This window comes from Ranitomeya imitator, chromosome 1, assembly GCF_032444005.1.
Source record: "Ranitomeya imitator isolate aRanImi1 chromosome 1, aRanImi1.pri, whole genome shotgun sequence".
NCBI lineage: Eukaryota > Metazoa > Chordata > Amphibia > Anura > Dendrobatidae > Ranitomeya > Ranitomeya imitator.
The window spans coordinates 446,626,363-446,654,069 of NC_091282.1; the positions used below are offsets into that span (position 1 = coordinate 446,626,363).

General features: G+C 45.5%; 1 protein-coding gene across 1 annotated transcript; it reads right to left on the reverse strand.

Moving 5' to 3' along the window:
* Window positions 1-12,633: 12,633 nt before the first annotated feature.
* Window positions 12,634-27,493, reverse strand: AK3 (adenylate kinase 3). The gene is made up of 5 exons (XM_069764228.1): window positions 27,122-27,493; window positions 20,034-20,153; window positions 18,819-18,991; window positions 15,710-15,828; window positions 12,634-13,221 (listed from the first exon to the last, which is right to left on the reverse strand). The coding sequence occupies exons 1-5, from the start codon at window positions 27,267-27,269 to the stop codon at window positions 13,116-13,118; spliced, it is 666 nt and encodes a 221-aa protein (XP_069620329.1). The 5' UTR covers window positions 27,270-27,493; the 3' UTR covers window positions 12,634-13,115.
* Between the last annotated feature and the right edge of the window lie 214 nt (window positions 27,494-27,707).

Sequence of the window (27,707 nt, forward strand, 5' to 3'; positions counted from 1 at the left end):
TAACTGTTTAACTCCATATCAGCATGGGTTTATGAGAAATCGCTCCTGTCAAACCAATCTAATCAGTTTTTATGAAGAGGTAAGCTATAGACTGGACCACGGTGAGTCATTGGACGTGGTATATCTCGATTTTTCCAAAGCGTTTGATACCGTGCCGCACAAGAGGTTGGTACACAAAATGAGAATGCTTGGTCTGGGGGAAAATGTGTGTAAATGGGTTAGTAACTGGCTTAGTGATAGAAAGCAGAGGGTGGTTATAAATGGTATAGTCTCTAACTGGGTCGCTGTGACCAGTGGGGTACCGCAGGGGTCAGTATTGGGACCTGTTCTCTTCAACATATTCATTAATGATCTGGTAGAAGGTTTACACAGTAAAATATCGATATTTGCAGATGATACAAAACTATGTAAAGCAGTTAATACAAGAGAAGATAGTATTCTGCTACAGATGGATCTGGATAAGTTGGAAACTTGGGCTGAAAGGTGGCAGATGAGGTTTAACAATGATAAATGTAAGGTTATACACATGGGAAGAGGGAATCAATATCACCATTACACACTGAACGGGAAACCACTGGGTAAATCTGACAGGGAGAAGGACTTGGGGATCCTAGTTAATGATAAACTTACCTGGAGCAGCCAGTGCCAGGCAGCAGCTGCCAAGGCAAACAGGATCATGGGGTGCATTAAAAGAGGTCTGGATACACATGATGAGAGCATTATACTGCCTCTGTACAAATCCCTAGTTAGACCGCACATGGAGTACTGTGTCCAGTTTTGGGCACCGGTGCTCAGGAAGGATATAATGGAACTAGAGAGAGTACAAAGGAGGGCAACAAAATTAATAAAGGGGATGGGAGAACTACAATACCCAGATAGATTAGCGAAATTAGGATTATTTAGTCTAGAAAAAAGACGACTGAGGGGCGATCTAATAACCATGTATAAGTATATAAGGGGACAATACAAATATCTCGCTGAGGATCTGTTTATACCAAGGAAGGTGACGGGCACAAGGGGGCATTCTTTGCGTCTGGAGGAGAGAAGGTTTTTCCACCAACATAGAAGAGGATTCTTTACTGTTAGGGCAGTGAGAATCTGGAATTGCTTGCCTGAGGAGGTGGTGATGGCGAACTCAGTCGAGGGGTTCAAGAGAGGCCTGGATGTCTTCCTGGAGCAGAACAATATTGTATCATACAATTATTAGGTCCTGTAGAAGGACGTAGATCTGGGTATTTATTATGATGGAATATAGGCTGAACTGGATGGACAAATGTCTTTTTTCGGCCTTACTAACTATGTTACTATGTAATGTAAGTATTGTCTTTTGCTTCCTCCCCTGCCCAGATGTGGTAATGTGGTATGCTCCGTACACGGTCAGACACAATTTTTAAAATGAACCCCTTTAATGTGACCGGCTTCCTCTGCCTGTAGACACGTTGCGCATCTGCCGCTGGGATCAGCCAAATGATTCTTTGCGCAGGCGCAGTAAATCAGACAGCCGCCATCTTTTTGCAGACAGATAGCGGCGGTCACATTAAAACTGCGCATGCGCTCCTCCTGTACAAAGATGGCGGCGGTCAGTGAATCATTCGGTTGATCCCGGCGGCGGAGTGTTTGCGACTGTATTCCGCTGGTGGTACCATGCAAGATGCTGCGTACGACATATACAGTGTGTGTGTGTGGTTCGTAAGGCATATACAGTGTGTGTGTGTGTGTGCATACGGCGTATGCAGTGTGTGTGGTGCATAGTGTGTGTGTGTGTGTGTGTGTGTGTGTGTGTGTGTGTGTGTGTGTGTGTGTGTGTGTGTGTGTGTGTCGGTGTTCCGCTGGTGGTACTACGCAAGAGGCTGGTACCACCAGCAGTTTCCATATTGAGACAACCATCACTTCGGTGTCCCAATATGGAGGTCAGTGAACTTCCGTCGCTTGGAATTCTGGGATCCGGACACATCTGGACGGAACAGGATGTGAAGACTTTATAAGGTAAGTATATATTATATATAATAAGCAAAAAAAGGGAAACAACACAAAAAGATTAAGGCTATGTGCACACGTAGGAAATGTGGTGCAGAATTTTCTGCACTAAATCTGCATCTCCTGGCAGAATCCGCAGCTGCGGATTTGCTGCGGTTTTTGTGCGGAATTAATGCGGGTTTTGTGCAGTATTTGTGCAGATTTTACCACTGCGGATTTCTATGAATGGAGGGGTGCAGAAACGCTGCAGAACTGCACAAAAGAAGTGACATGCACTTCTTTGAAATCTGCAGCGTTTCTGCGCGGATTTTTCTGCACAGCTTTTTTTTTTCACATTGATTTACCGCATATACTCGAGTATAAACCGAGATTTTCAGCCCAAATTTTTGGGCTGAAAGTGCCCCTCTCGGCTTATACTCGAGTCACGGTGGGCGGCAGGGTCGGCGGGTGAGGGGGAGAGGGCGCTGAGGCATACTCACCTTGTCCCGGCGCTCCTGACGCTCCCCCTGCCCGTCCCACGGTCTCCGGGTGCCGCAGCTCTTTCCCTGTTCAGCGGTCACGTGGGACCGCTCATTAGAGAAATAAATATGGACTCCACTCCCATAGGGGTGGAGCCACATATTCATTCCTCTGAGCGGTGTCAGTGACTGCTGACAGGAAGAGCTGCGGCACCCGGAGACCGTGGGACGGGCAGGGCGAGCGTCAGGAGCGCCGGGACTAGGTGAGTATTTTATATTCACCTGTCCGCGTTCCACACGCCGGGCGCCGCTCTGTCTTCGCGTCCTCTTGCACTTGACTGTTCAGGTCAGAGGGCGTGATGACGCATTTAGTGTGCGCGCCGCCCTCTGCCTGATCAGTCAGTGCAGAGAGATGCCGGGAGCTGCAAGCAAGAGAGGTGAGTATGTCATTTTTTTTTGTATTATTATTGCAGCAGCAGCAGCAATGGCAGAGCTTTATACGGAGCATCTATGGGGCAAAAATGAACGGTGCAGAGCACTATATGGCACAGCTATGGGGCAAGAATGAACGGTGCAGAGCACTATATGGCACAACTATGGGGCAATAATGAACGGTGCAGAGCACTATATGGCACAGCTTTCTATGGTACATCTATGGGGCAATAATGAATGGTGCAGAGCACTATATGGCACAGCTATGGGGCCATAATGAACGGTATGGAGCATCTATTTTTATTTCTGAAATTCACCGGTAGCTGCTGCATTTTCCACCCTAGGCTTATACTCGAGTCAATAAGTTTTCCCAGTTTTTTGTGGCAAAATTAGGGGGGGGTCGGCTTATACTCGGGTTGGCTTATACTCGAGTATATACTGTACATTGTACTGTAAATCACACTGCAGTTCTGCAGTGTTTCTGCTGCAGAAAAAAACGCTGCAGATCTGCACTAAAACTGCATCGTGTGCACATAAAAAATGGAGTTTAATTCCCAGTGGCGTGGCAACGTTTCGGATAAAACAAATGCTTTCTCAAGCTTAAGAAAGGATTTATTTTTTCCAAAACGTTGCCACGCCACTGGGCATTAAAGTCCACTTTTTAAATCTTTTTGTTCTGTTTCCCTTTTTTGGTTATTATCCGGGAGGCCATTTGAATGCAGGTCAGGGAAGCGTGCACACAATAAGGTATTTTGTTTGGTGCGGTTCCTATTTTTTCTATCTATCTATTTGTTATATTCTAATACAGACTTTGTAATCTCTCTCCATGTTTATAGCTAGTAGTTAATTCTTTATTTATTGTGTCCTTGTTTGCTTACCTGATAGTAATTGTATTTTGAATATGTTTTCTGTTCTGAAGATATTGTTCCACACCACTGATTGGCAGCTAGATAATACAGCAAGCAGCCGAGTGACAGCTGGAATCAGGGTCTCTGCCCCTGCGTTACGCTGTTCTCAGATTAGGTGGCAAAAATCTGGTGACAGATTACCTTTAGTGTCACATTACAAACGTGGTCAAAATTGTTGGTACATCTCGTTTAATGATATAAAAACGCACAATGGTCACAGAAATAACTTGAATCTGACAAAAGTAATAATAAATAAAAGATCTATGAAAATGAACCAATGAAAATCAGACATTGCTTTTCAACCATGCTTCCACAGAATTTAAAAAAAAAATAAAACTGATGAAATAGGCCTGGACAGAGATGATGGTACCCCCAACTTAATATTTTGTTGCACAACCTTTTGAGGCAATCAAACGATTCCTGTAAATGTCAATGAGAATTCTGCACCTTATTTCCAAATATGATATAGAGTATCAATGTTAAAAAGAATAGTTAGATATTGTAAGAAGCGGAACCTACAACCAGCAGCTCTTTTATCTACAAGGCAAAAGGAACAAAAGCTTCTCAGTGTATAAATGCTGAATGTAGGCCGCAGATGAGGTAGTCTGGGTATGACCTGGTCTGCTGGCTGGTGTTTTCAGAAGGTAATGGCATTAGCATGGCACACATCTATAGTACAATACAATCATCATGCACTAAAATATAGAGTTCTAAGGCTATGTCCCCGAATAACGTCCAGCTAAAAATCAACCTCAGCTACATGAAATGGCTACCTCTGTACAGAGTGAGGGCCACTCCATCGCTAAAAATCAATATGGTCAGAACTATGGCTTCACTTTCAACTGGTGACCAAACTGTTTAAGGATCCTAACCACTCTTAGGCCATGTCCCTAAAGCCATGTGCACACGTTGAGCATTTGGCGAGTTTTTTACCTCAGTATTTGGTCAGTATTTTACCTGATTATTTATAAGCCAAAACCAGGAGTGGAACAATCAGAGGAAAAGTATAATAGAAACATATGCACCACTTCTGTATTTATCACCCACTCCTGGTTTTGGCCTACACATACTGAGGTAAAATACTGAGGTAAAAAAAAAATCACCAAATACTCAATGTGTGCATGTGGCCTAATTTTGGCAAGATTTTTATGATACAGATTTTCTGCACTAATAGTGACATTGCGTTTTTATAATTTTTTTTTCAGCTCCAGATTTTGTCTCTTTTTGTTATTTCATGTTTTACATAAAACTTCTTAGGTTTGGTAAAACGTTATTGATAAATTCATATGCAGATTACACACATTTCTTGTGCGTTTCCTCTACGGAACCACGCGAAAAACCCATATGTATTTTTTTTAATCTGTGGATTTTCCTTATCTCATTCAAGTCTATGGGGAAAATCAAGAAATAAAATGCTTATTTACCCCAAGGGAAATTAACATGCCATGGATTTACAAAATGCATATCAAGTCAGTTTATGCTGTATAAAAAAAAAAAGTAGTGAACATAAGATTTCTATAAATTGTCAAAAATGCGCCAAATACTCATCGTGGGAACTTGTTATATGAGAGAAACAAGGGAGAAATTGCTAGTGAAGCCATGTTTTCAGTACTACATGATAGAAGCCACGTTGTCAGACCTTGGAAATAATACATCCAGAACCCTATGGGTGCTTTCACATTTAGTTCTGTGTCCCCATGGGGCATAAGTCTGAAATCCCCCCCAAAACGGAATTTGGACGCATGCGCCGATGGGGCCATAGACTGTAATAGTGACGGCAAAGCGAACGCGAGCTCTGATATGCATAATTTTCAGGATTGTACACTTACAGGAGGCAGACACCCAGATGCAGTCTATTACACCTGAGTGTCCGCTTCATGTAGGTGTACGCTCCCGAAAATTATGCATGGCAGAGCGCACGTTCACTTTGCCATCACCATTACAGTCTATGGCCCCGTTGGCGCATGCGCCCAGATCCCTTTTCGGGGCGGATTTTAAACGTATGCCCAGACGGGCAGCGCAATGTGAAAGCACCCCAAGGCAATGTTCCCGAGATGAGTAATTAAGCTCTCTAAATCGGGTTAATTGCATTTCTGAGTACATTTTTTTAATATAGGTTTTTATAGCATTTTTGATGCTGCGTACTTTGCCTCTTGCTGGTGTGTCATGTTTTAAATAAAGCCAATTTATTTTTGATACTTCCTGATATTTGACTTTGACAAAACTTTATTGATACAGTCATGTGTGGATTACATGCGTATTTGAGGTTTTTCCGCAAAGACACAAAAAATACACATGCCTTTTTTATCTGCGGATTTTCTGCATCTAATGAAAGTCTATGGAGAAAATTTGCACAGAAAATAGGGATTTTTGGTTACTCACCGTAAAATCATTTTCTCCAAGACGCTCATTGGGGGACACAGGACTGTGGGGTGTATGCTTCTGCCGCCAGGAGGCTGACACTAAGTAAACTTAAAAAAAAAAAGTTAGCTCCTCCTCCATCTTATACACCCTGACACTGGCTACCAGAGACTCCAGTTTGGTGCAAAAAGCAGTAGGAGAACAAAACACAAAAAACAATATAACAGCATAAATACAGAAACTTATGTCTAGAAAAGATCCTACTGACTAATAAAATCAGATATAACAAAAGCAGCCATAAGGCTACCAGGGAGGGAGCTGTGTCCCCCAATGAGCATCTTGGAGAAAAGGATTTTACGGTGAGTAACCAAAAATCCCTATTTCTCCTTGCCTCATTGGGGGACACAGGACTGTGGGATGTCCTAAAGCAGTCCCTGGGTGGGAAAAATAACTCACCAGAAAAAGACATCCAGATAATTTTTGTCTATAAATGCGCCACTGCCGCTTGAAGAATTCTTCTACCCAGACTTGCATCTGCAGAGGTCTGGGAGTGGACATTATAATGTTTGACAAATGTATGCAGACTAGACCAGGTCGCAGCCTTGCAAACCTGCTCTGCTGAGGCCTGGTGCCGAACGGCCCAGGAAGCCCCCACTGCTCTAGTCGAATGAGCCTTGATTCCGGCCGGAACCGTCATGCCCATGGAGCGATAAGCCTCCTGAATGGTCGCCCTTATCCATCTGGCCAGGGTAGATTTTGAAGCCGCGCATCCCTTCCTGCGACCCTGCGGAAGGACAAACAGGGCATCTGTCTGGCGAAAGGGGGCCGTACGGGAAACGTACCTCCTCAGAGCCCTCACCAGATCCAACGTATGGAGAGCTTTTTCTACACGGTGCGTAGGTGCCGGACAAAAAGAGGGCAGAACAATATCTTCATTGATGTGAAATGATGAAACAACCTTCGGCAAAAAGGACGGTGCTGGTCTGAGCACCACCTTGTCCTGATGAAAACGCAAAAAAGGAGGACGACAAGAAAGAGCTGCCAGCTCCGATACCCGTCTTATGGACGTTATGGCCACTAAAAATACGACTTTCCAAGAGAGAAACATCAAAGAAACCTCTTGAAGAGGCTCAAAAGGAGCGTCCTGTAAAGCCCTTAAGACCAGATTAAGGTCCCAAGCTTCCAAAGGAGTCTTATAAGGAGGGACCTTATGAGCGACTCCCTGGAAAAAAGTCCTGACTTGACGATTAGGAGCAATCCTGCGCTGAAAAAGTACTGATAAAGCCGAAACCTGCCTTTTAAGGGTACTAGGAGCAAGTCCAGAAACCAGGCCTGCTTGAAGGAAGGCTAGAATGTTTGGAACGGAGAAACGCAGAGGAGGCAGCCCGCTTTCTCTACACCAGGAAAGAAACACCTTCCAAGTGTGATAATAAATCCTGGCCGAAACGGACTTACGTGCACTGATCATGGTATCAGCCACTTCTCGAGAAAAGCCAGCCTGAGTTAAAACCCAAGATTCAACGGCCAGGCCGTCAAACGTAGGACCTCTGAGTTCTGGTGGTAGATCGGCCCTTGAGATAGAAGATCCGGCCGATCGGGGAGCCGCCAAGGAACCCCGGCGAGAAGTTGTACCAGGTCTGCATACCAGGTCCGTCGAGGCCAATCCGGAGAGATCAGGATGGCTGGCACTCTCTCTGATTTGATCTTCTTGATTACCCTCGGGAGCAGTGCCAGAGGAGGGAACAGATAAGAGAGATGAAATTGGTTCCAAGACAGTACCAGCGCATCCACGGCGATAGCCTGGGGATCTCGGTACCGAGAGACAAAACTGGGCACCTTGGCATTCACCTTGGACGCCATTAGATCCACGTCTGGAGTTCCCCAAAGATGGCATATCTGCAAAAAAACCTCGGGATGGAGAGACCATTCCCCGGAGGCTAGACCCTGACGGCTTAGGAAATCTGCCGCCCAGTTTTCTTCGCCCGGAATGTGGACCGCTGAGATCACAGAGTGATTTCTCTCCGCCCAGAGTAGAATCAGTTTTACCTCCTGCATGGCTGCCTTGCTGCGGGTGCCCCCCTGGTGATTTATGTAAGCTACCGCTGTGGCGTTGTCCGATTGAATCCGGACAGGGCGACCCGCCAGAAGATGGTGAAAACGTAACAGGGCTAGCCGGACTGCTCGAATCTCTAAGATATTGATGGGGAGGTCTGATTCCCGAGGAGACCAGAGTCCCTGAGCTGTGTGATGGAAGAACACTGCTCCCCAACCCAGGAGACTGGCATCTGTTGTGACCACTAGCCAATTGGTTGGGGGAAAGGGCTTCCCCCTGAGTAGAGATGAGCTGTTTAGCCACCAAGCGAGAGCCTGTTTGGTCTGGAAAGACAACCGAAATTTGCGGTTGAAAGAGAGAGGATTTCTGTTCCATGCTGATAGGATTGCACGTTGGAGGGGTCGAAGATGAAACTGTGCAAACGGAACCGCCTCTATGGTTGCAACCATCTTTCCTAACACCCTCATCCCGGACCGAATCGTATGAGGGTAAGGTTGTAGAAGATTCCTCACTTCCCGCCGAAGGGCTAGGACCTTGTCCTGGGGAAGGATAGTTAGGGCTTGAGAGGTGTCGAAGATCATGCCTAAAAAAGAGATTTTTCGAGACGGCTGTAGGGATGACTTCCTTAAATTTACCAACCAACCTAGACGGGAAAGGGTGTCCAGAGTGATGCCGACATTTTCCTTGCAAGACTGAAATGTCGGTCCCTTGATCAGCAGATCGTCTAGGTATGGCAAGACGACAATACCTCGGGAGTGCAGAATGGACACCACAGTCGACATGACTTTTGTGAACACCCTGGGAGCGGAAGCCAGTCCGAAAGGTAATGCCGTGAACTGGAAGTGTAGATTGTTTACGGCAAACCGGAGAAATCTTTGATGGAGCGGAAAGATGGGAATATGAAGAGAAGCATCCTGAATGTCTACTGAGGCCAAAAATTCTCCCTTTTCCAGAGAGGCGATGACCGACCGCAGAGACTCCATCCGAAAGTGTCGAACGCGGACAAACTTGTTTAAGAGTTTGAGATCTAGGATAGGCCTCACTGCTCCATCCTTTTTGGGCACTACAAACAGATTGGAATAAAAGCCCTGAAATCTTTCTTCCTTTGGAACAGGAGAAATGACACCGCTGATACGGAGAGACTCTATGGAATTGAACAAGCTTTGACGAAGAGATTTGCACTTGGGAAGACGGGATGAGAAGAACAGGGGAGGAGGGGAGACAGACCAGCTCTATCTTGTAACCTGAAGATACGAGCTCTGCCACCCACTGGTCGTGGATTACCTGAAGCCAGACCTGGCGAAATAAAAGTAGACGTCCGCCTACCTTTTTGGAGACGCCCGGAAGAGGCCTCCAGTCACTTGGCCGAAAATCTTTGCGTCCTAGATCCTCTAGATCAGAGGTCCCCAACTCCAGTCCTCAAGGCCCACCAACAGGTCATGTTTTCAGGATTTCCTTTGCATTGCACAGGTGATGCAATTATTACCTGGGCAAGACTAAGGAAATCCTGAAAACATGACATGTTGGTGGGCCTTGAGGACTGGAGTTGGGGACCCCTGCTCTAGATCTAGAAGACTGGGGACGCATTCTTCCCCCCTGGCTGGCCGTATAAGGGGTCCGACCGTCTCGGTCCTGATTGGGCCGACCCTGCGCAGGAGAACCTGATGCTGGGGCCCATCTGACATAGCGAAAGGTTCTAAAACGAGCCTGAAATTGGCACCGAAAAGGCTGTCTAGCCCTCTGCTGAGGAAGAAACTTACTTTTCCCTCCTGTGGAGTCAGAAATGAGCTGATCCAGCTTTTCTCCGAACAAACGACCACCCTGATACGGCAGGGATGTAAGAGATTTCTTAGAGGTAGAATCAGCCCGCCAGGACCTTAACCAAAGGGCCCTTCTGATGGCAATAGCATTAGATGCAGCCGAGGAAGCACAATCTGCCGCATCCAGAGATGCGTTAATCAGATAGCTACCGGCCATAGCTACCTGAGATGACATTTCAGCCAATTCTGCTGACACATTACCTTCCTGGAGAGCCTTAGATAACGAGTCAGACCAAGATATCATAGCCCTGGCAACCCAAGTTGCCGCAAAGGAAGGAAAAAGTGCTGAGCTTGAGGCCTCAAAGACGGAACGAGCCAAGCTCTCTATAAGACGATCCGTAGGATCCTTAATCGATGAGCCATTAGGGAGAGATAGCAACGTGTTAGAGGCTAAACGGGACACTGGAGGATCTACAGAAGGATTTTCTGCCCAATCACTACAAAGTTCCGAAGCAAAGGGATACCTAGCCTTCAGAGCTCTTTGCCCTGAAAAGCGTTTGTCCGGGTGCTCCCTATTGCGTCGAATCAGGTCCTCGAACTCAGGATGAGAGGAAAAAACCCTATGGGCCCGTTTATACCGCTTAAATGAGACCTTATGATCAGAGGAAGAGACGAGCTCGTCTTCTATCCCCAAAGACTGATTGACCGCTTCAATTAGGCTGTCTACTGACTCCTGAAACCCAGGTTTATCAAAATTAAGAGACCCTTCCGACTCGTAGTCAGTCTCAACTTCACCGCTTTCTGCAGGGGAAGGAGAGCGAGATACGGAACTCCAGGATGCGGAAGCACCTGAGTGCCTGGGAGACGCTTTGCGAATCCGCTTTCCATGCGTCTGTCGAGTGAGAGCGCGGCTCCTGCAGGCCGAAGACTCCTGAGACCCCGAGGCCCTCTCTGAGACAGGTGGATTACCGGTCCCGACCGCCGGGGTCTGCAGCGATTTGATCGCTTCAGTAAGGGACGCCATGGATTGTGACAAGGACGTGACCCATTCCGGTGGAGCTACCACAGCGTCTGGCTGAGGGACCGGGGAGGCTACTGGAGGACTGGCAGGGGGAGGCTCCTGGACACGTTCAGAGTCACAGGCCTCACAGAGGCGATTACTTTGGGCGTGCGGAAAAAGGGCATTACAAGATACACAACCGGTAAAAAGAACCGTGTGAGTCTTAACCTTTCTAGACATAATGATCCGTAATGCTATACCCAGGGCCAGAGACTGGGAAAAAAGGAATGCTTCAGTCCAGCTGGAGAGAGAAGCACTTACCCCAGTCCTGTGTCCCCACGAATACAGAGATGGATCCTGACAGCACGATACGGAGCCCAAATGTGCTGCCTTATATGTCCAGCAGGCTATAGGGGGGAGGGACCGCCAAACTAAGCCGCAGCCTAGAGCAGGCCCGAAGCCGCGGCCTCAATTTTCCCCCTCAGTGACCGGAGAAACCGGAACCGGACGTGACGCGCCGGAAGGGGCGGAGCCCCACAGCGCGACCTGCCGCCCGGAAGTCCCGGGCTCCAGGAAACAGCCCCACGCCTGCAGGGAGCCAGGCAGGGCCGAAGCCTCCGGAGGAACAGCGAACGCCGCCGCTCCAGAGAACGCCGCAGCTCTGCTAACGCCGCAGCGCCGGACCAAAACGTAGCGCCGCCGCCCCAGCACAAAAAAGGACGCCTGCCTCACCCGGAGACCGCCGCAACAGGTACTCAGGAGCCCCCCCTTTGACACACCACACTAAGCGAGGGGTGGAAAAGAATGACGGTGCAGGAACCCAAACTCCATTATCCCAGGATAAGGAGAGGGACCGTCCTCCACCAAAGCTAACACCCCACGCAGGGGTGTAGAAATCAGGGGGGAACACACGGACGTCTAGGTGCACCTGTACAGCCTGGGGTCTAGATACCTCAGGGTGGTCAGGGCCAAGTCCAGTGAAAAATCCCACGTAGCGGGGAAGGATACGTGGAGTAGTATCACACGTGCTTGCCCGTTGATGGTTTGGGGAGATCGGACCCTCAAAAAGGTCCGTCGCCCCCTCAATCCAAAAGTTGAAAGTCGGGTCCAAAAATCCAGGACCCAGAGATGTGCCTCCTTGAGACACTAAGCATAAACTGGAGTCTCTGGTAGCCAGTGTCAGGGTGTATACGATGGAGGAGGAGCTAACTTTTTTTTTTTAAGTTTACTTAGTGTCAGCCTCCTGGCGGCAGAAGCATACACCCCACAGTCCTGTGTCCCCCAATGAGGCGAAGGAGAAACTCAACGTCAAGAAATACCGTACATGTTGCGGATTTGAAACCCGCACCGCAGGCCACATTATGCTGAGTAAAACAAAACACAGTGGACATGAGATTTCTACAAATTCCATCCACTTAGCTGGAATTTTAAAAGGCTACGTTTTTGACACGGCAAAAATAAGCAGCATAAAAAAAGCTCATTGTGGGAAGAAAGCCTAAATTTACATAGTACAGAAAATGATTATGCTGGAGGATTCGTACACCTCGAGAAAGGCAAAAATAAAGCATACTGTGTTATCACAAAATAATACAGGAGAGAGAGTTAATGGAACGGGGGAGGGTAACATTTTGGTAACACTGAATAAAATTAATACAAGAGTACTACAGAAAATATTTGTCTTTTTAGATAACATATGTAATAAAGATATACTACCCAGATTCAGTCACAATCCTACACATTGTGCAAGTGGCAATTGTAAAAAAATGCATAAAGCACTGATTTCAGGAAAAATCACTTAAGGCAGCATGAAAAAGAAATTAAAACGTACAGAGAAGCAAAAGCAGCTTTGGCTAAAGTTCAATCATGTGGTGGTGGTGGTTTTTATCATTATTGTGGCATTGTCATAAATTTTTCCCCTCATTTTTTTCCAAAAATTTCATGTTACATCACTATAAAAAAATTAAAACATGATCTTATCAATCGATTAGTTATAAAAAATACAACTATCATTTAAAAAGATGTTAAAAGGCAGTAAACTAGCAGGCACATTAAATTGCGAGCTTGAAGTTAAAAATGAAAATTGATGGATTAAAGCGATTAAAAACATTCATGTTTAGCAGATGGAAACTAAGAATCCAGGTTTCAAAGGTCTTTTCCCTTTTCCATTTACTCTTGACTCGCATCAGGAACCTTTGTTTGCAGGAATGAATGAACATGAGGCCAGATCTTGTTGGTTTCAGTTCCTGAAAAAGTTTCCAAAACACCCTTGTTTCTAGAGAGACCACAAAGAAGGATTATTAAAGGATGATCTATGCACAATGGAAAGATTGCACATCCTGGGAGATGTAGAAGACGAGTGTAAAACAGTGGAGACATTGCCCTTGTCAACCATTCACACTGCATTGGTGCACTTATTTTCCAGACTGTTATCTAAAAGATTTCTACAGTTAATTACTTCAGTTTTTGTATACCATTATATGTTGACATAAGAAAGCATGGCAGCAAGAGCTATAAAACAGTTAAAATAAGTAGTCCAATGAATATAAAGATGCTCACAGAAGCTGAAAGATTCTATTCCCTAAGGGGCATCTGTTCGTTATCAAAGATAAAAGTATTTTGGTGAGGCATAGGTTGAACATATTTTCTATTATTCCACTTTGGTGCATTACTGTTCACTTTGTCTTTCTGATCTAATACTGTAGATACCAGGTGTACTGAGGTAAGAAGAGACTGCTCACACTGCTGTCCTTCCTGTCTTTCAGATCTAATACTAAAGACACCAGGGGTTCTGAGGTAAGAGGAGGTTGATCACACTGCTGTCCTCCCTGTCTATCTGATCTATTACTGAAGATAGAAATAGAGAGGTGAGAAGAGACTGCTCACATTGCTGTCCGCTCTGACTTTCTGCACTAAAACTGTTATTACCAGAGCTGCTGAAATAAGAAGAGGCCCCTCACATTGTTGTCTACCCTGCATTTCTAATGTAATACTGGAAATATTAGGGGTGCTGAAGTAAGAAGAGTTTGCTCACACTGCTGCCCATCCTGGCTTTCTAATGTATCACTGGAGATACCAGGAGTAGAGAGGTAAGGAGAAGCTGCTTACATTGCTGTCCACTTCGTCATTCTGAAGTAATACTGTTAGCAGCAGCCGTGCGGATGTAAAATGAGGCCGCTCATTCTGATGTCCATGCTGTATTTCTGATCTAATACTATAGGTAACAGGGGTGCTGACATAAGAGGCTGGCAAGTGGCCTTTTTCAAGCATAAACAAAATGGTAGATAAAGCTTAATATGTTTATAATTTTGTTTATGCTTGAAAAAGGCTGCTTGCTGTCCAAAACGTTGCTTTTATGACCCATTTTGGATGAATAAAGGAATAGAATCATCTCTCTAGTGTCTTGGAAACATTTTGTCTCTGAATTTGCTGGTAACTCGGTGGGAAGTTACCCCAAGGAAGCACAGAGCTTGTAGAGAGGTGCAAAGGGAACTTCCATTACAGACACTGTAATGAGAGGCTGCTCACACTGCTGTCCACCCTGTCTTTCTGATCTAATACTAGAAATATAAAGAATGCTGAGGTAAGAAGGGGCTGTTCACACTGCTATCAACCCTGTCTTTCTGATCTACTACTGGAGATATAAAGAATGCTTAGGTAAGAAGAGGCTGCTCACACTGCTGTCCACCCTGTCTTTCTGATCTAATACTGGAGATATAAATAATGCTTAGGTAAGAAGAGGCTGCTCACACTGCTGTCCACCCTGTCTTTCTGATCTAATACTGGAGATATAAAGAATGCTGAGGTAAGAAGAGGCTGCTCACACTGCTGTCCACCCTGTCTTTCTGATCTAATACTGGAGATATAAATAATGCTTAGGTAAGAAGAGGCTGCTCACACTGCTGTCCACCCTGTCTTTCTGAAATGCTGAGTCACTGCTGTGATCTAGATATAATCTACACCACATACTGTCAAAATACACAGCAGATCTTTCTACTACTCATGCTCACAAGCACTTGTCCTATCAACATTCTAGGGCAGGTATCTATCAGTATAACAAGACAGCACCATTTTCATTCTATATTGATTTCCTCCCAAGAAAAAAGTCTAATTTCCTAACTCAAGATATTTAGCAATTTAATTCTGAGAGTTTTTATTTTGTTCTATTACTAGACAACCCATTTAAGGTGGATTTCCATAGCTATAATATCAATGACAATCAATATCTGATCAGTGAGAGTCCAATTCCCTGAACCTACGCTGATCAGCTGAATGCAAGTGCTTCAGTAAAAGTTGGGCCTCTATTAAAGTCACGTTCAGGTTACATGTCCATTACATAAATCTAACTTGTCAATGGAGTTCTACTGCTCAGATGTATGCCAATTAAAGCCATTTGTTATTCATTTGGCTGGTGTACAAAAGAAGGAATACAAGTGTGCATACATTCAAGGTATAGATTTAGTTGAACAGTTCATGTGTGAGTGCCCAACAAGTCACAACATTATATAATATCTGAGTTAATGTAAAATCACTCTTGTCCATTCTAAGAATTAATAACCAAGGTCATAATCTGGTTTGGGTAAAGAAATATATATATTTTTAACAGATCAATAAATCTGTACCCAGGTAATAAGTCAAAGCTACATTTCTGAATTCTGCAGTTGTCTCTGCTGGTATTTACAACGTCATGCATCGTACATCTACAGACAATTCTTTCGCAAAAGAAAAGAAACTATTTGTATTAAATCAAAAGCAATAATTACTTGTAATATTCCAGTACGGGCCTTGTGAGTTCTTCATAAGCGGTTAGTCTCTTGGTGACAGTCTCTGGCTTGTCGTCCTCACGTTGAATCAGAGGTTCTCCTGTTACGTCATCAATTCCCTGTCGCCAATATAGATACATAACAACCATCAATCCCCTTGTAAATAAACATTTTCAGTTCTTTGTTAATAAAGGTTCAAAAGGTAGTCTCATCGAAAACATTTACCTTCTATCTACTGTAGTGGTAATGATTTTCACTTTCAAATTTTTCATTGCATTTTATCAATATAACCAAGTGTAAAATATAAAATACAACAAATACTTTACACAAATCATATCATAGCAAACACAAAAGAAAGCTAGAAATTCCAGAAACGGGATGTATGGGTTTTTCCCCCCATATATTTGCCATCATTTACTTTGCCGCTAAAAAGACAAAAGTAAGGATACTGTATTGAGACTGACGGAGGTTGGATGGCTTGTGAAGCAATACATTTTCCCAGAGGTCCCTGCAAGGGGAGTGAGGAAGACGGGATGGGTCATGGGCGATATTGTATACTCGAGAGAAAGAGAGATACCCGTGGGCAGATCCTCCACACGTGAAGCATATCACCATTGGTCATGCACAACCACAAACAATTGGCAAGATAAGCAGGCACCATGTGTTTTATACGTGGACACTACTGATGAGCGAGTGTACTCGTTAGTTGGGTTTTCCCGAGAACGCTCGGATGGTCTGCAAGTATTTATGATTGCTTGGTGATTTAGTTTTCATCACGGCAGCTGAATGATTTACAGCTACTAGCCAGGCTGAGTACATGTGGGGGTTGCCTGGTTGCTAGGGAATCCCCACATGTAATCAAGCTGTCTAGTAGCTGTAAATCATTCAGCTGCGGAAATGAAAACTTAATCTCCGAGCGCTCATAAATACTCGGCGGTCACTAGAGCGTGCTCGGGAAAACCCGAGCAACGAGTACACTCGCTCATCACTAGAGGGGACCCCTTGAATCAGAACATGAGGACTTTTTATTGGTATTTACATATTTATTTAACTGCCACTAATTCCACAGTACTTTACAGACATCATCGACTCTGGCAGCGCCCTCGCCCCTGTGACTGAATACCGAATGCTGGCGAGGAGAACAAAGATCATTTTCTCCCCACTGCATTCGGCTGAGTGCAGGCACCGGAGAGCATCACAGTGCTGTTAACCTGCAGATTAACCCTATATCTGCAGCGTTATTCCTGGTGACAGGTTCCCTTTGAACATCGGGCACTGCCAGATCTAAGAGCAGACCTGGGCAAGATGCGGCCCGCGGGCCGCATCCGGCCCGCCTGACGGTTGTAAACGGCCCGCCGCCCGCCGCCCCAGGCACCGCTCGGCTCCCCTTCCCTTGCCGCCCGCCGCCCCAGGCACCGCTCGGCTCCCCTTCCCTTGCCGCCCCAGGCACCGCTCGGCTCCCCTTCCCTTGCCGCCCGAGGCACCGCTCGGCTCCCCTTCCCTTCAGCCACGCCTGCGCCTGTGCGCCCTGCATTCAAACTCCTGTCCGCTGAGAGGCGCTGACCGCCGCTGGCACTTCCGCATCAGGGAAGCGCCAGCAGCAGGTGACGTCCCTCAGCGTGACACATGCTGCTGCTCTGCTCCGTTGCGCCGGTGTTCTGTGTGGCACTGCAGCGCTGTACTGAGGTCACTTGTGGAGTCGGACGGTGCCGGTGGTCGGTGGTAAGGGCTCTGGGTTATCTGCTCCTCAGTACTTGCGCACTGGGTCATCTGCTCCGCTGTACTTGGGCTCTGGGTTATCTGCTCCTCAGTACTTGTGCTCTGGGTTATCTGCTCCTCTGTACTTGTGCTCTGGGTTATCTGCTCCTCTGTACTTGTGCTCTGGCTTATCTGCTCCTCAGTACTTGTGCTCTGGGTTATCTGCTCCTCAGTACTTGTGCTCTGAGTTATCTGCTCCTCTGTACTTGTGCTCTGGGTTATCTGCTCCTCAGTACTTGTGCTCTGGGTTATTATCTGCTCCTCAGTACTTGTGCTCTGTGTTATCTGCTCCTCAGTACTTGTGCTCTGAGTTATCTGCTCCTCTGTACTTGTGCTCTGGGTTATCTGCTCCTCTGTACTTGTGCTCTGGGTTATCTGCTCCTCAGTACTTGTGCTCTGGGTTATTATCTGCTCCTCAGTACTTGTGCTCTGGGTTATCTGCTCCTCAGTACTTGTGCTCTGAGTTATCTGCTCCTCTGTACTTGTGCTCTGGGTTATCTGCTCCTCAGTACTTGTGCTCTGGGTTATCTGCTCCTCAGTACTTGTGCTCTGGGTTATTATCTGCTCCTCAGTACTTGTGCTCTGTGTTATCTGCTCCTCAGTACTTGTGCTCTGAGTTATCTGCTCCTCTGTACTTGTGCTCTGGGTTATCTGCTCCTCTGTACTTGTGCTCTGGGTTATCTGCTCCTCTGTACTTGTGCTCTGGGTTATCTGCTCCTCAGTACTTGTGCTCTGGGTTATTATCTGCTCCTCAGTACTTGTGCTCTGGGTTATCTGCTCCTCAGTACTTGTGCTCTGGGTTATCTGCTCCTCAGTACTTGTGCTCTGAGTTATCTGCTCCTCTGTACTTGTGCTCTGGGTTATCTGCTCCTCTGTACTTGTGCTCTGGGTTATTATCTGCTCCTCTATACTTGTGCACTGGGTTATTATCTGCACTAATGAAATCTGGACATTATGGGGGCACTAATGAAATCTGGACATTATGGGGGCACTAATGAATGAAATCTGGACATTATGGGGGCACAAATGAAATCTGGACATTATGGGGGCACTAATGAAATCTGGACATTATGGGGCCTGGATAATCTCTGCATTGTTTAACATACTGTTTGTTCATGAAAATATAGCATATGTATACTACAGTATTGGGTAAAAATTAGTTAATTATATTAGTCCGGCCCTCTAAAACCATCCAAATTTCTCATGCGGCCCCATGGCAAAATTAATTGCCCACCCCTGTCTAAGAGTGTAATGACAGTCAAAAAGAGATATAAAAACGTAGTGATAGTAAAGGTGCACCTTACTGATAGGCTACACTACAGTTATTAAAAAAACTTGTAAAAGTCCTTACTGAAACTTTTGGAGGGTTGAATTCTGTGTTATATACTCTTCCACTACCAGCGTGGATCCACCGTGCAGTAAGACGATCCTTAATGGTCTGAAATGGAACGTTCAAGTCAATGACCGTGTCGATTTGATGGGCCTTATCAAGAGCTTGTGCTTGAGGAACAGTCCTTGGAAAACCTAAATGAAATGTTGAAACACAAAATTACTAGCACAGAAAATGTTTTAATGTTTCTAACAGCTGAATAGGTCAAAAGACATCCGGAAACAGCTCCACACCAGATTGTGCGGTGTACTAGTACGTCATATGTCGGGTCCCTGTGTTTGATGTAGGCTTGGGAGCTAAGTTCGCATCTACTGTATCCTGGCAGATGGCGGTGTTAGTCAGCCGTCATCTGCTGTAACAGCTGCAGGTGCCACTTAGTTCCATCCACTGCTGTTAATTGGTTAATGCTGACCGTTATATATACAGTATGCGGCCCAGGGGCGCACAGTTCCATGCACTTATTGGCTCCCACGAAATGTGATCATGGGATGCTGTTGGGAATCGGATGCCCTTACAGTCGGGAGTTGCTGAAGACTCGTGTGCCAGCCATGGCAACTCGGCTATAAAGTCCAGCACGTGGCTTGTGTTCATAGGAGTCCACGTTTGTTTGTTTTTTAACTACTGGTATGTACTGGAAGATTTTGTAGAGTACAAGCAATCAGACAACTGCAGGTTGAAGTCTCCTGAAAGGACTCAGAAATATTGTATTATAAATACATTGGCCAGGTCATTTTTACTGCCCAATGAATACCATAAAAACAAACTCCCCCCAAAAAAACAATTGTGGAATTGCAATTTTTTTCACAATTTCGTCAGACTTGGCATTTGTTCCTCATTTTCCAGTATATCGCATAGTAAAATGGATGGCGTCATTCAAAAGTACAACTCGTTTCCCAAAAAAAACAAGCCCTCAAACAGCCATGTTGATAGAAAAATGAAAAAAGTTATAACTCTTGGACGAAGGAGAGGAAAAAAAAAATGGAACATCGCCATGTCGGTATGGGGTTAATTGATCGTTTCAGGATTGATCAACTACTTGTTTCCATGCATTGCATTAATAGTGGAGACCATTTTCCCATCCAGCGATTTATTGTCCCACATGAATGGACAGTCATTTGTATTTATCACCATTTATCTCACCATGTATAAACCACACACAGGAAGAATGGAGCTTACCATCTAGCAGCCAGTTATGGTCACCAAAGTTAGTTAGCTCTTGTACGATTAGTCGGGTGATCACATCATCTGGCACCAGCTGACCTTGTTCTATGTAGGATTTTGCCAGGATACCAATTTCTGTAGAGAAAAATATTATTATTCCTATACCAGATTTTACCCAGGATTTCCACATCTGTCACTCATAAAATACGCTGAAGGTTTATTTAGCTAGACTACAATGTAAGTATTTCTAAATGGATATGTTCAGAAAGATCAATAAAGAAGGAATTCTTCAAAAGTCTGTTTGAGTGAAGTATCTGATAAAGATGGGGCTATACATTATTAAAGGGGTTGTCCAGTCTATTTTGAAAAGTCTGCAGACTTAGGAATCACCCCAGAGCACACTGTGCGCTGCGAGGATTCGACGGTTTCTGAGCCGGGACATGATGTATGCATTATACATACTCCTGGGCAGAAGCTGTCTAGTCAGCGCAGCCTCGCTCTGTACACTTGGACGCGGCCGTCCAGTGCAAGCGCTGGGGGGATTCAGAAGTCTGCAGTCACTCAGAGTGACTGCAGACTAATCGGTTTAGACCAGACAACCCCTTTAAGTGAATGACCCGCAAATTTAGATGAGACTGCAGACCGGTGGAAAATGTTCAGGACCCTTGCCGCAGCGGGACCAGGGGACTTCAGGAACAGGACTGGCCGCAATGTGACCAGGTGACTTCAGGAACAGGACTGGCAGCACCGGGACCAGGGGATAACGTTCAGGCATTGGCCGCTCCGGGATCAGAATCAGGGATTTGTGTTCAGGCTACATTGGGACCAGGGGACCTTACAACTGCACTGGTAGAACACCATAATACCTAATGGCATAACTCGTTGTTTGGCGACTCTCTAAGGGTCATGGAGTCTTTTATACAGGATGACTCCCAGTAAAAGGCTGAGAGCCATTCAAGCAGGTGTACAAATTATGCTAAATGCATCTCAGCAACAGGCTGAGGGCATTTAGCAATATGCGTATGCTACCCCTTTAAGAGCAGGGGAGCGCGGCTAGGAGGTACGGCGTGCACACACAGATCAGGAAGCAGGGAACACGCCGCATGGCTGGGGCGGTGATTAAGCCGGCATCCCTGCTTTATCAATTTTACCATACGCGAAACAGTGCAAACGCCCCCCCCCCCCCCCCAAAAAAAAAAAGAAAGTCATGAAATGCTGGTTTTTGTTCATTCTGCCCCCCAAAATTCATAATAAAAAGCGATCAAAAATGTCATGTGCCCGCAAATGGTACCAATAAAAACCAATAAATACCAAAATAGTGCTGATGTAAAGTAGACATGTGGTAAATGTTACTTATTAAGTATTTTGTGTGATCTCTCTCTGTGATTTAAGGGCATGAAAATTCAAAGTTGCAAAATTTTTTACATTTTTTGCCAAATTTCCATTTTTTACCACAAATAAACGCAAGTAGTATCAAAGAAATTTTACCACTATCATGAAGTACAATATGTCATGAAGATCACCGGGATCCATGGAAGTGTTCCAGAGTTATTACGTCATAAACGGACAGTGGTCAGAATTACAAAAATTGGCCAGGTAATTAACATGCAAACAACCCTTGGGGGTAAAGGGGATAAGAATCAAACAGGATTCTGAAAATCAAAGAACACACCAGACTGGTCAGGGATAAAGTTGTGGAGAAGAGTACAGCAGGGTTAGGTTATAAAAAAACTAGCCCAAGCTCTGAACATCTCTGAACCACGATGTTGGAAAAATACATGCACAGGGTGTTTAACCCCTTCACGACATGCGCCGTACTAGTACTGCGCATGTTGTGTCTCCCCCTTTGATGTGGGCTCCAGTGGTGCCACAGAACTTGAGCAACTTGAGGACCTTCCTAGAGGACCAATGGGAGTTGCTGCAGTACCTGAGCATGTGACCCTTGATCTCCAATGAGAGATCTTACCCTGGGCTTGCTCAGACTTGGGAAAAGTAGGACTTAGTCCCAAAGACGTCTGCTCGCCGCTGACCAGTACTGGCTACAATGGCAGAAGCTGGAAAGGCAGAAGTAACCAGTCGTCCAGTATCAGACTGAGCGAGACGCTGGGACCGACGTCTCTGCTGAGCAGACTCCACTGTGGCAGAAGAAGAATGGGAGACCGCAGCAGAGATGGCTTGAGATTCCCCCTGTGCAGAGGCGGGAACTTGACCCCTAACACACATATTCCCAAAAATGGAGCAAATGATATTCAGCTTCAAATGGTATTATAATAAATGTTTCACATATTACCCTCTATGCGGTATTTAATAATCACATACATATTGCTCCAAACTACATGTGATATAGGCTGCAAAAATCAGTACCATAATCTTAAAAAATAGGGCTTTAGAACTCCAGATACAGGGTTTGGACAAAATAATAGAAAAAACAACAAAAGTTAGTTTAATATGGTGTAGGTCTACCTTTTGCGGCTATTACAGCCTCAATTCTCCGAGGTATGGATTCATACAAGGTGTGAATTGTTTTCAAAGGAATTTTAGCCCATCCTGCAGTTAAAACACCCTCCAGTTCTTTGAGCGACGATGGCGGCGGAAATCTACGTCTAACTTGAATCTCTAAAATCGACCATAAATGCTCAATAATGTTGAGGTCTGGGGATTGTGGGGGCCAGATGAGATGCTCAACTTCATTAGAATGTTCCTCGTGCCATGCTTTAACGATTCTAGCTGTATGAATTGGTGCATTATCATCCTGAAAGATGGTGTTCCCCTCCGGGAACAGTGCTTGAACCACTGGATGCACTTGGTCGCCCCCAAAATGCCTAAATAATCTCGGCTGTTAATTCTTCCATGAAGGGGTATCATTGGCCCGGTGGATCTCCACGAAATAGCACCCCAGATCATCACAGAACCTCCACCATGTTTTACGGTTGGGAGAAGGCAGTCTGGATGGAATGCTTCTTTCGGCTGTCTCCAAATGTACACTCAGCCGGAGGTTGGAAATAGGGTAAACGATGATTCGTCTGAGAATATCACATGTTTCCACTGCTCGAGGGACCAATTCTGGAGGTTTCTACACCACTCTAAACGCTTGGAAACATTTGTTATTGAGAGCAGCGGTTTTCTAATTGCAGCTCTTCCGTGGAATCCAGATTTGTGCAGCTCCCGACGAATAGTTTTCGTGGAAACTGGGTTCTGTAGGTGTTCATTGAGCTCAGCAGTGATTTTCTGAGCCGTGGTCTTGCGATCCTCTCTCACAATTCGCTTTAGAGTCCGACAGTCTCTGTCAGTCAACTTTGACTTTTGGCTGGACCTGTGCTTTGCTGCGGACGTTTTTCCTTCTCTTTCAAACGCAGTCATTACTTTGGAGACAGTACCTCTTGACACGCCAAGCATTCGGGCACTTTCTGATACACTAGCGCCTGCCATACGAGCACCAACAATTTGGCCTCTTTGAAAATCTGAGAGGTCTGCCATTGGTATCATGTTCTTATCAATGTTCTTACAATTATGCAAAACAAACAGTTAATTTACATACACATCACATAACACAAATAATCAACTACAAAACATTACCATATGTCACGGTTTGCATGATTATCACATGTACGAAGATTATGATGCCAAAACGTTAGGTGCTTCCATTATTTTGTCCAATCCCTGTATATATCCAGTGATTAATAATAAGCAAAGATGGACAAAGAGATTGTTACTCAATTTATACAATCAGTTCTGGGTCCCTTATTAAATCATAGGAGATCTTTCTCCCATAGTCAGTTTAAATCAAGAAAAAGCCAGCATGTACATTTCTCGTCGCGTTTCCCCAATTGGTTGGTTCCTCAGGAGAACATACTGGTATATAACCCCACAAAAAGCGGGTAAGACTTATCTTAAGGCCGGGGTCACACTAGACCGTAATACGGACGAGTGCAATGCGATAAAAAAATCGCATAGCATTCGTCCCAATGTTAATCTATGGGGCAGCTCCCATCATCCGATATTTTCTCGGCCGTATTCAGGATCCGAGTGAAATTGCAGCATGCTGCGATTGTCAGCATATCTCGGCCGAGAATCGCCAATGAAAGTCTATGGGGGTGAGAAAAAATAGCACAGAACACGGACCATCAGTGTGACTTGCGAGAAATTCTCAGGCATTAGGCAGGTGACAGGAAAGGCTCAGCCATTATTTGCTCATTTTGCAAGTGTGTGAGAAAATCTCACCATACGGATGCCATACGGATGTCACACGGATGATTTGATGCGAGAAAATCGCATCCTCGCACTGCACACGGATCACTGTTTTGGTAACATTTGTGCGATTCTCGTCTGTCAAAAACGGACCGTTTTTTTATACGTTGTGTGTGTCCCCGGCCTAAGAGACAGCGTGGGAATGGTGCCCGTCCGCATGTGCCGAGGGAATCATGGCGGATATTGATTCCCTCGGCACATGCGGACGGGCACCATTCCCACGCTGTCTCTTAAGATAAGTCTTACTCGCTTTTTGTGGGGTTATATACCAGTATGTCCTCCTGAAGAACCAACCAATTGGGGAAACGCGACGAGAAATGTACATGCTGGCTTTTTCTTGATTTAAACTGACTATGGGAGAAAAGATCTCCTATGATTTAATAAGGGGTATTGACCCCGAACTGATTGTATGATTGTATAAATTGAGTAACAATCTCTTTGTCCATCTTTGCTTATTATTAATCACTGGATATATATCTGGAGTTCTTAAGCCCAATTTTTTAAGATTATGGGACTGATTTTTGCAGCATATATCCCATGTTGTTTGGAGCAATATGTATGTGATTATTAAATACCGCATAGAGGGTAATATGTGAAACATTTATTAGAACACCATTTGAAGCTGAATAGGATTTGCTCCATTTTTGATATTTTGGGGAATATGTGCAATATTTATCTGCCTATGTGAAACTTTGTATATATGATATTGGGGTCTGTTTATCTCTCTCTGATATATTGCACGTGCCATATGGTATATCAGAGATAAGCGCTCTTATTTCATATGGTACAATAGTGTTCTTTTCACTCTGTCTCATCTAAGGGTTATCTCGGGAAAGGAGGGAGAGCAGTCGATGAGCGGGGGCGCCATTGCGCAGGTGAGGGTGCCAACCTCCGCTGTTAGGAAGGGAATTCATAGTGAATTAATAGGGAGACATTTTTTTCCCTTTCCTTAATATTATTTGAACAGACTCATGTCGTATGGGGTAATGGGAAGTTATATAAAGTATTTGTCATTTTTTAATATTACTACATTAAAAGTTATATTTTATTTGGCACATTGTGCAACACCAACATGTGAATTCATGAGGGGTTTATGACTAAAGGGTAAAAAAAAAAAAAAAAAAAAACACTGCAAATATGAATATGGAATCAATTAAAGTAGAAAGAAAAAAAAAAAACACTTCCATAAATGCAGCATAAAAACACATGGAAAAAATGTAGTCCTTTACTTTGTGACAGATGCCCCTTAAGAGTAGTGTTTCCATAGTCTCAATAATGAATGACATGGTGGCTCAGTGGTTAACACTATGGCTTTGCACTGCTGGTTCCTCGGCTCAAATCGGAACAATCTGCAAGTTTGTATATTGTCCCTAGGTTTGTGGGGGTTTCTTTCTACTCACCGATGTGATGGCCGAAAATCACTGTACAGCGCTGCAGAACAGGTTGGTGCTATAATTATACTCATTTACTACCTGGAATTGCACAAAATAGGTGTGACTAGAGTCATTTGGACAGTGACAGCATAATAGCTTGGTCAGTGTAAAAGTAAGAGATGGAGCTTAAGGCCACGTGCACACATTGAGTATTGGGTACGTTTTTACCTCAGTATCGCAAATTGTCTCTTCACAGGAAGAGGACTAGAACTCTAGTGCCACCTACTGGAAGTAGCAATCCTAACAGTCAATGTTGACCCTTTAACGAGCCTTGTCACGTGACTTAGGATAATTGGTAAGCCAAAACCAGGAGTGGAACAATTAGAGGAAAAGTATAATAGAAACATATGCACCACTTCTGTATTTATCACCCACTCCTGGTTTTGGCCTACAAATACTGAACGTGTGACCGTGCCCTTACACTCACTGACAGCTGCTCCTGCCTGCATCTCTGCCACTGCCGCCAGTCTTTGTTGCAGAATGTGACCACCGCAGCCAATCACTGGACTCAGTGATCTTGTGTCACTTACATGGCATGAACACTGAGGCTGATGATTGGCTGCAGCATCTATGAACTGCATTGGTGTGATCACTGAAGGAAGTGATTGGCTGCAGCAGTCATGACGTCCCCCTAGATTGGAGAGAGCGGCGATCAGTGAATAAAGCTCATTTTCTTACACTCCCTTCTAGTACTAGCGACTTGGTCACAATAGGCCGTTTTTATAGCGCTGTGGCTCCTGACCAGTCGCCTGTCTCACATACCATAGGCCACACAGGGCAGATTGTAATCTACAGGTAACCGATCCCGCACGGAATAGTGGATGATACTTATAACACCACCATCAATACTCCTGGTGGATCCCTGCACCTCTGACCCCTAATATGGTGCCCAGAAAGGTGCAATACTACTGCCATCATCGGCACTGCCACGGACAGCAGAGAACCCAGAGCAAGGTCAGGGCCCGTTACTGGGGGTTACTCACGCCCCATATAAAGAGGACCTAGAGCTGGGATTTTCATGTATACTTAGTAGCGCCCCCAAAAGTCATTTTGTGGTATAAACCTAGTTGAGGAAATTAGAGGGACATAACTATGGAACAGAGGGGCGCAGCGCAGGAGAAAAAGAAACACTTCCAGAATTAGAGGAGCAGCACAAACTGGAGGAGGGGACACGGTATAATGAATAAAACACAGACTGATGTGCTGCAGGGAATAATGGGCGGTTATAAAGCCTGTGCACGTGGTTGCCCCTAGCAACCGGACACATTCCAGCTGTCACAGAAGGGTCTGACTGGGGGAGGGGGACAACTCCTGCAGCTTTCCGACTGCCATGGCAGCCATGGTGAGCAGTGCCACAGGCTGTCAGCTCTGCAGCTGCCCAGGTCACGGTGGCGGACTCCTGCCACCTGCACGCCACCCTACCTGTCTTCTTCTGCATGTTCAGCCTCAGCAGGTCTCCGCTGGACAAGTGCTTGAGCGCGAAGTGCTTCACGATCCTGTCGGAGATCGTCCCCTTCCCTGAGCCCGGGGGTCCCATGATCACCGCCCGGAACAGCACGCGAGCCGCCATGGTGCCGATAATAGAGTGACAGATCAGTCACAAAAGTTAATAGCAGAGGTTAAACACAGTGGCCTGTACGATCAGCGTGCAGCTCCTGTACGATCGGTGGCGCGGCGCAGGTCAGTACTGTGAAATGGGGAAAAAAACTTAGGAAAGAAACTGCAGAGACTTCACGTGGGACCTGGGCTGCGATCACGTCCTGCGCCCCCTCCTCCAGCATGGCCTATTCCTCCCCCTGAGCTCTGCACTCCACCCCCAGTGTCTCAGGTGACGGAGGAGGAGATCCGCCGCTGACGGCTCCGGCGGGGGGTAGGAAGTGTCCGCAGCCGCCCCTCTGCTGCCATCACTCAGAGGCTGCCGCCTTGTCTCACTGACCAGTTACCTGGAGCACCGTGACTAGTACAGAGGCATAGGAAAGCCCCAGGGCCAGGACCTCGCGTGACGTCA

What these genes read in the sequence shown, in the direction of transcription:
- AK3 (XM_069764228.1), bottom strand. Translation starts at nt 27,269, where the DNA reads ATGGCGGCTCGCGTGCTGTTCCGGGCGGTGATCATGGGACCCCCGGGC. An exon ending in CCATAACTGGCTGCTAGATG is followed by an intron (nt 18,992 to 20,033) that starts GTAAGCTCCATT and finishes CATTTCATTTAG; the next exon opens with GTTTTCCAAGGACTGTTCCT. An exon ending in CCCGTACTGGAATATTACAA is followed by an intron (nt 13,222 to 15,709) that starts GTAATTATTGCT and finishes TGGTCTCTCTAG; the next exon opens with AAACAAGGGTGTTTTGGAAA.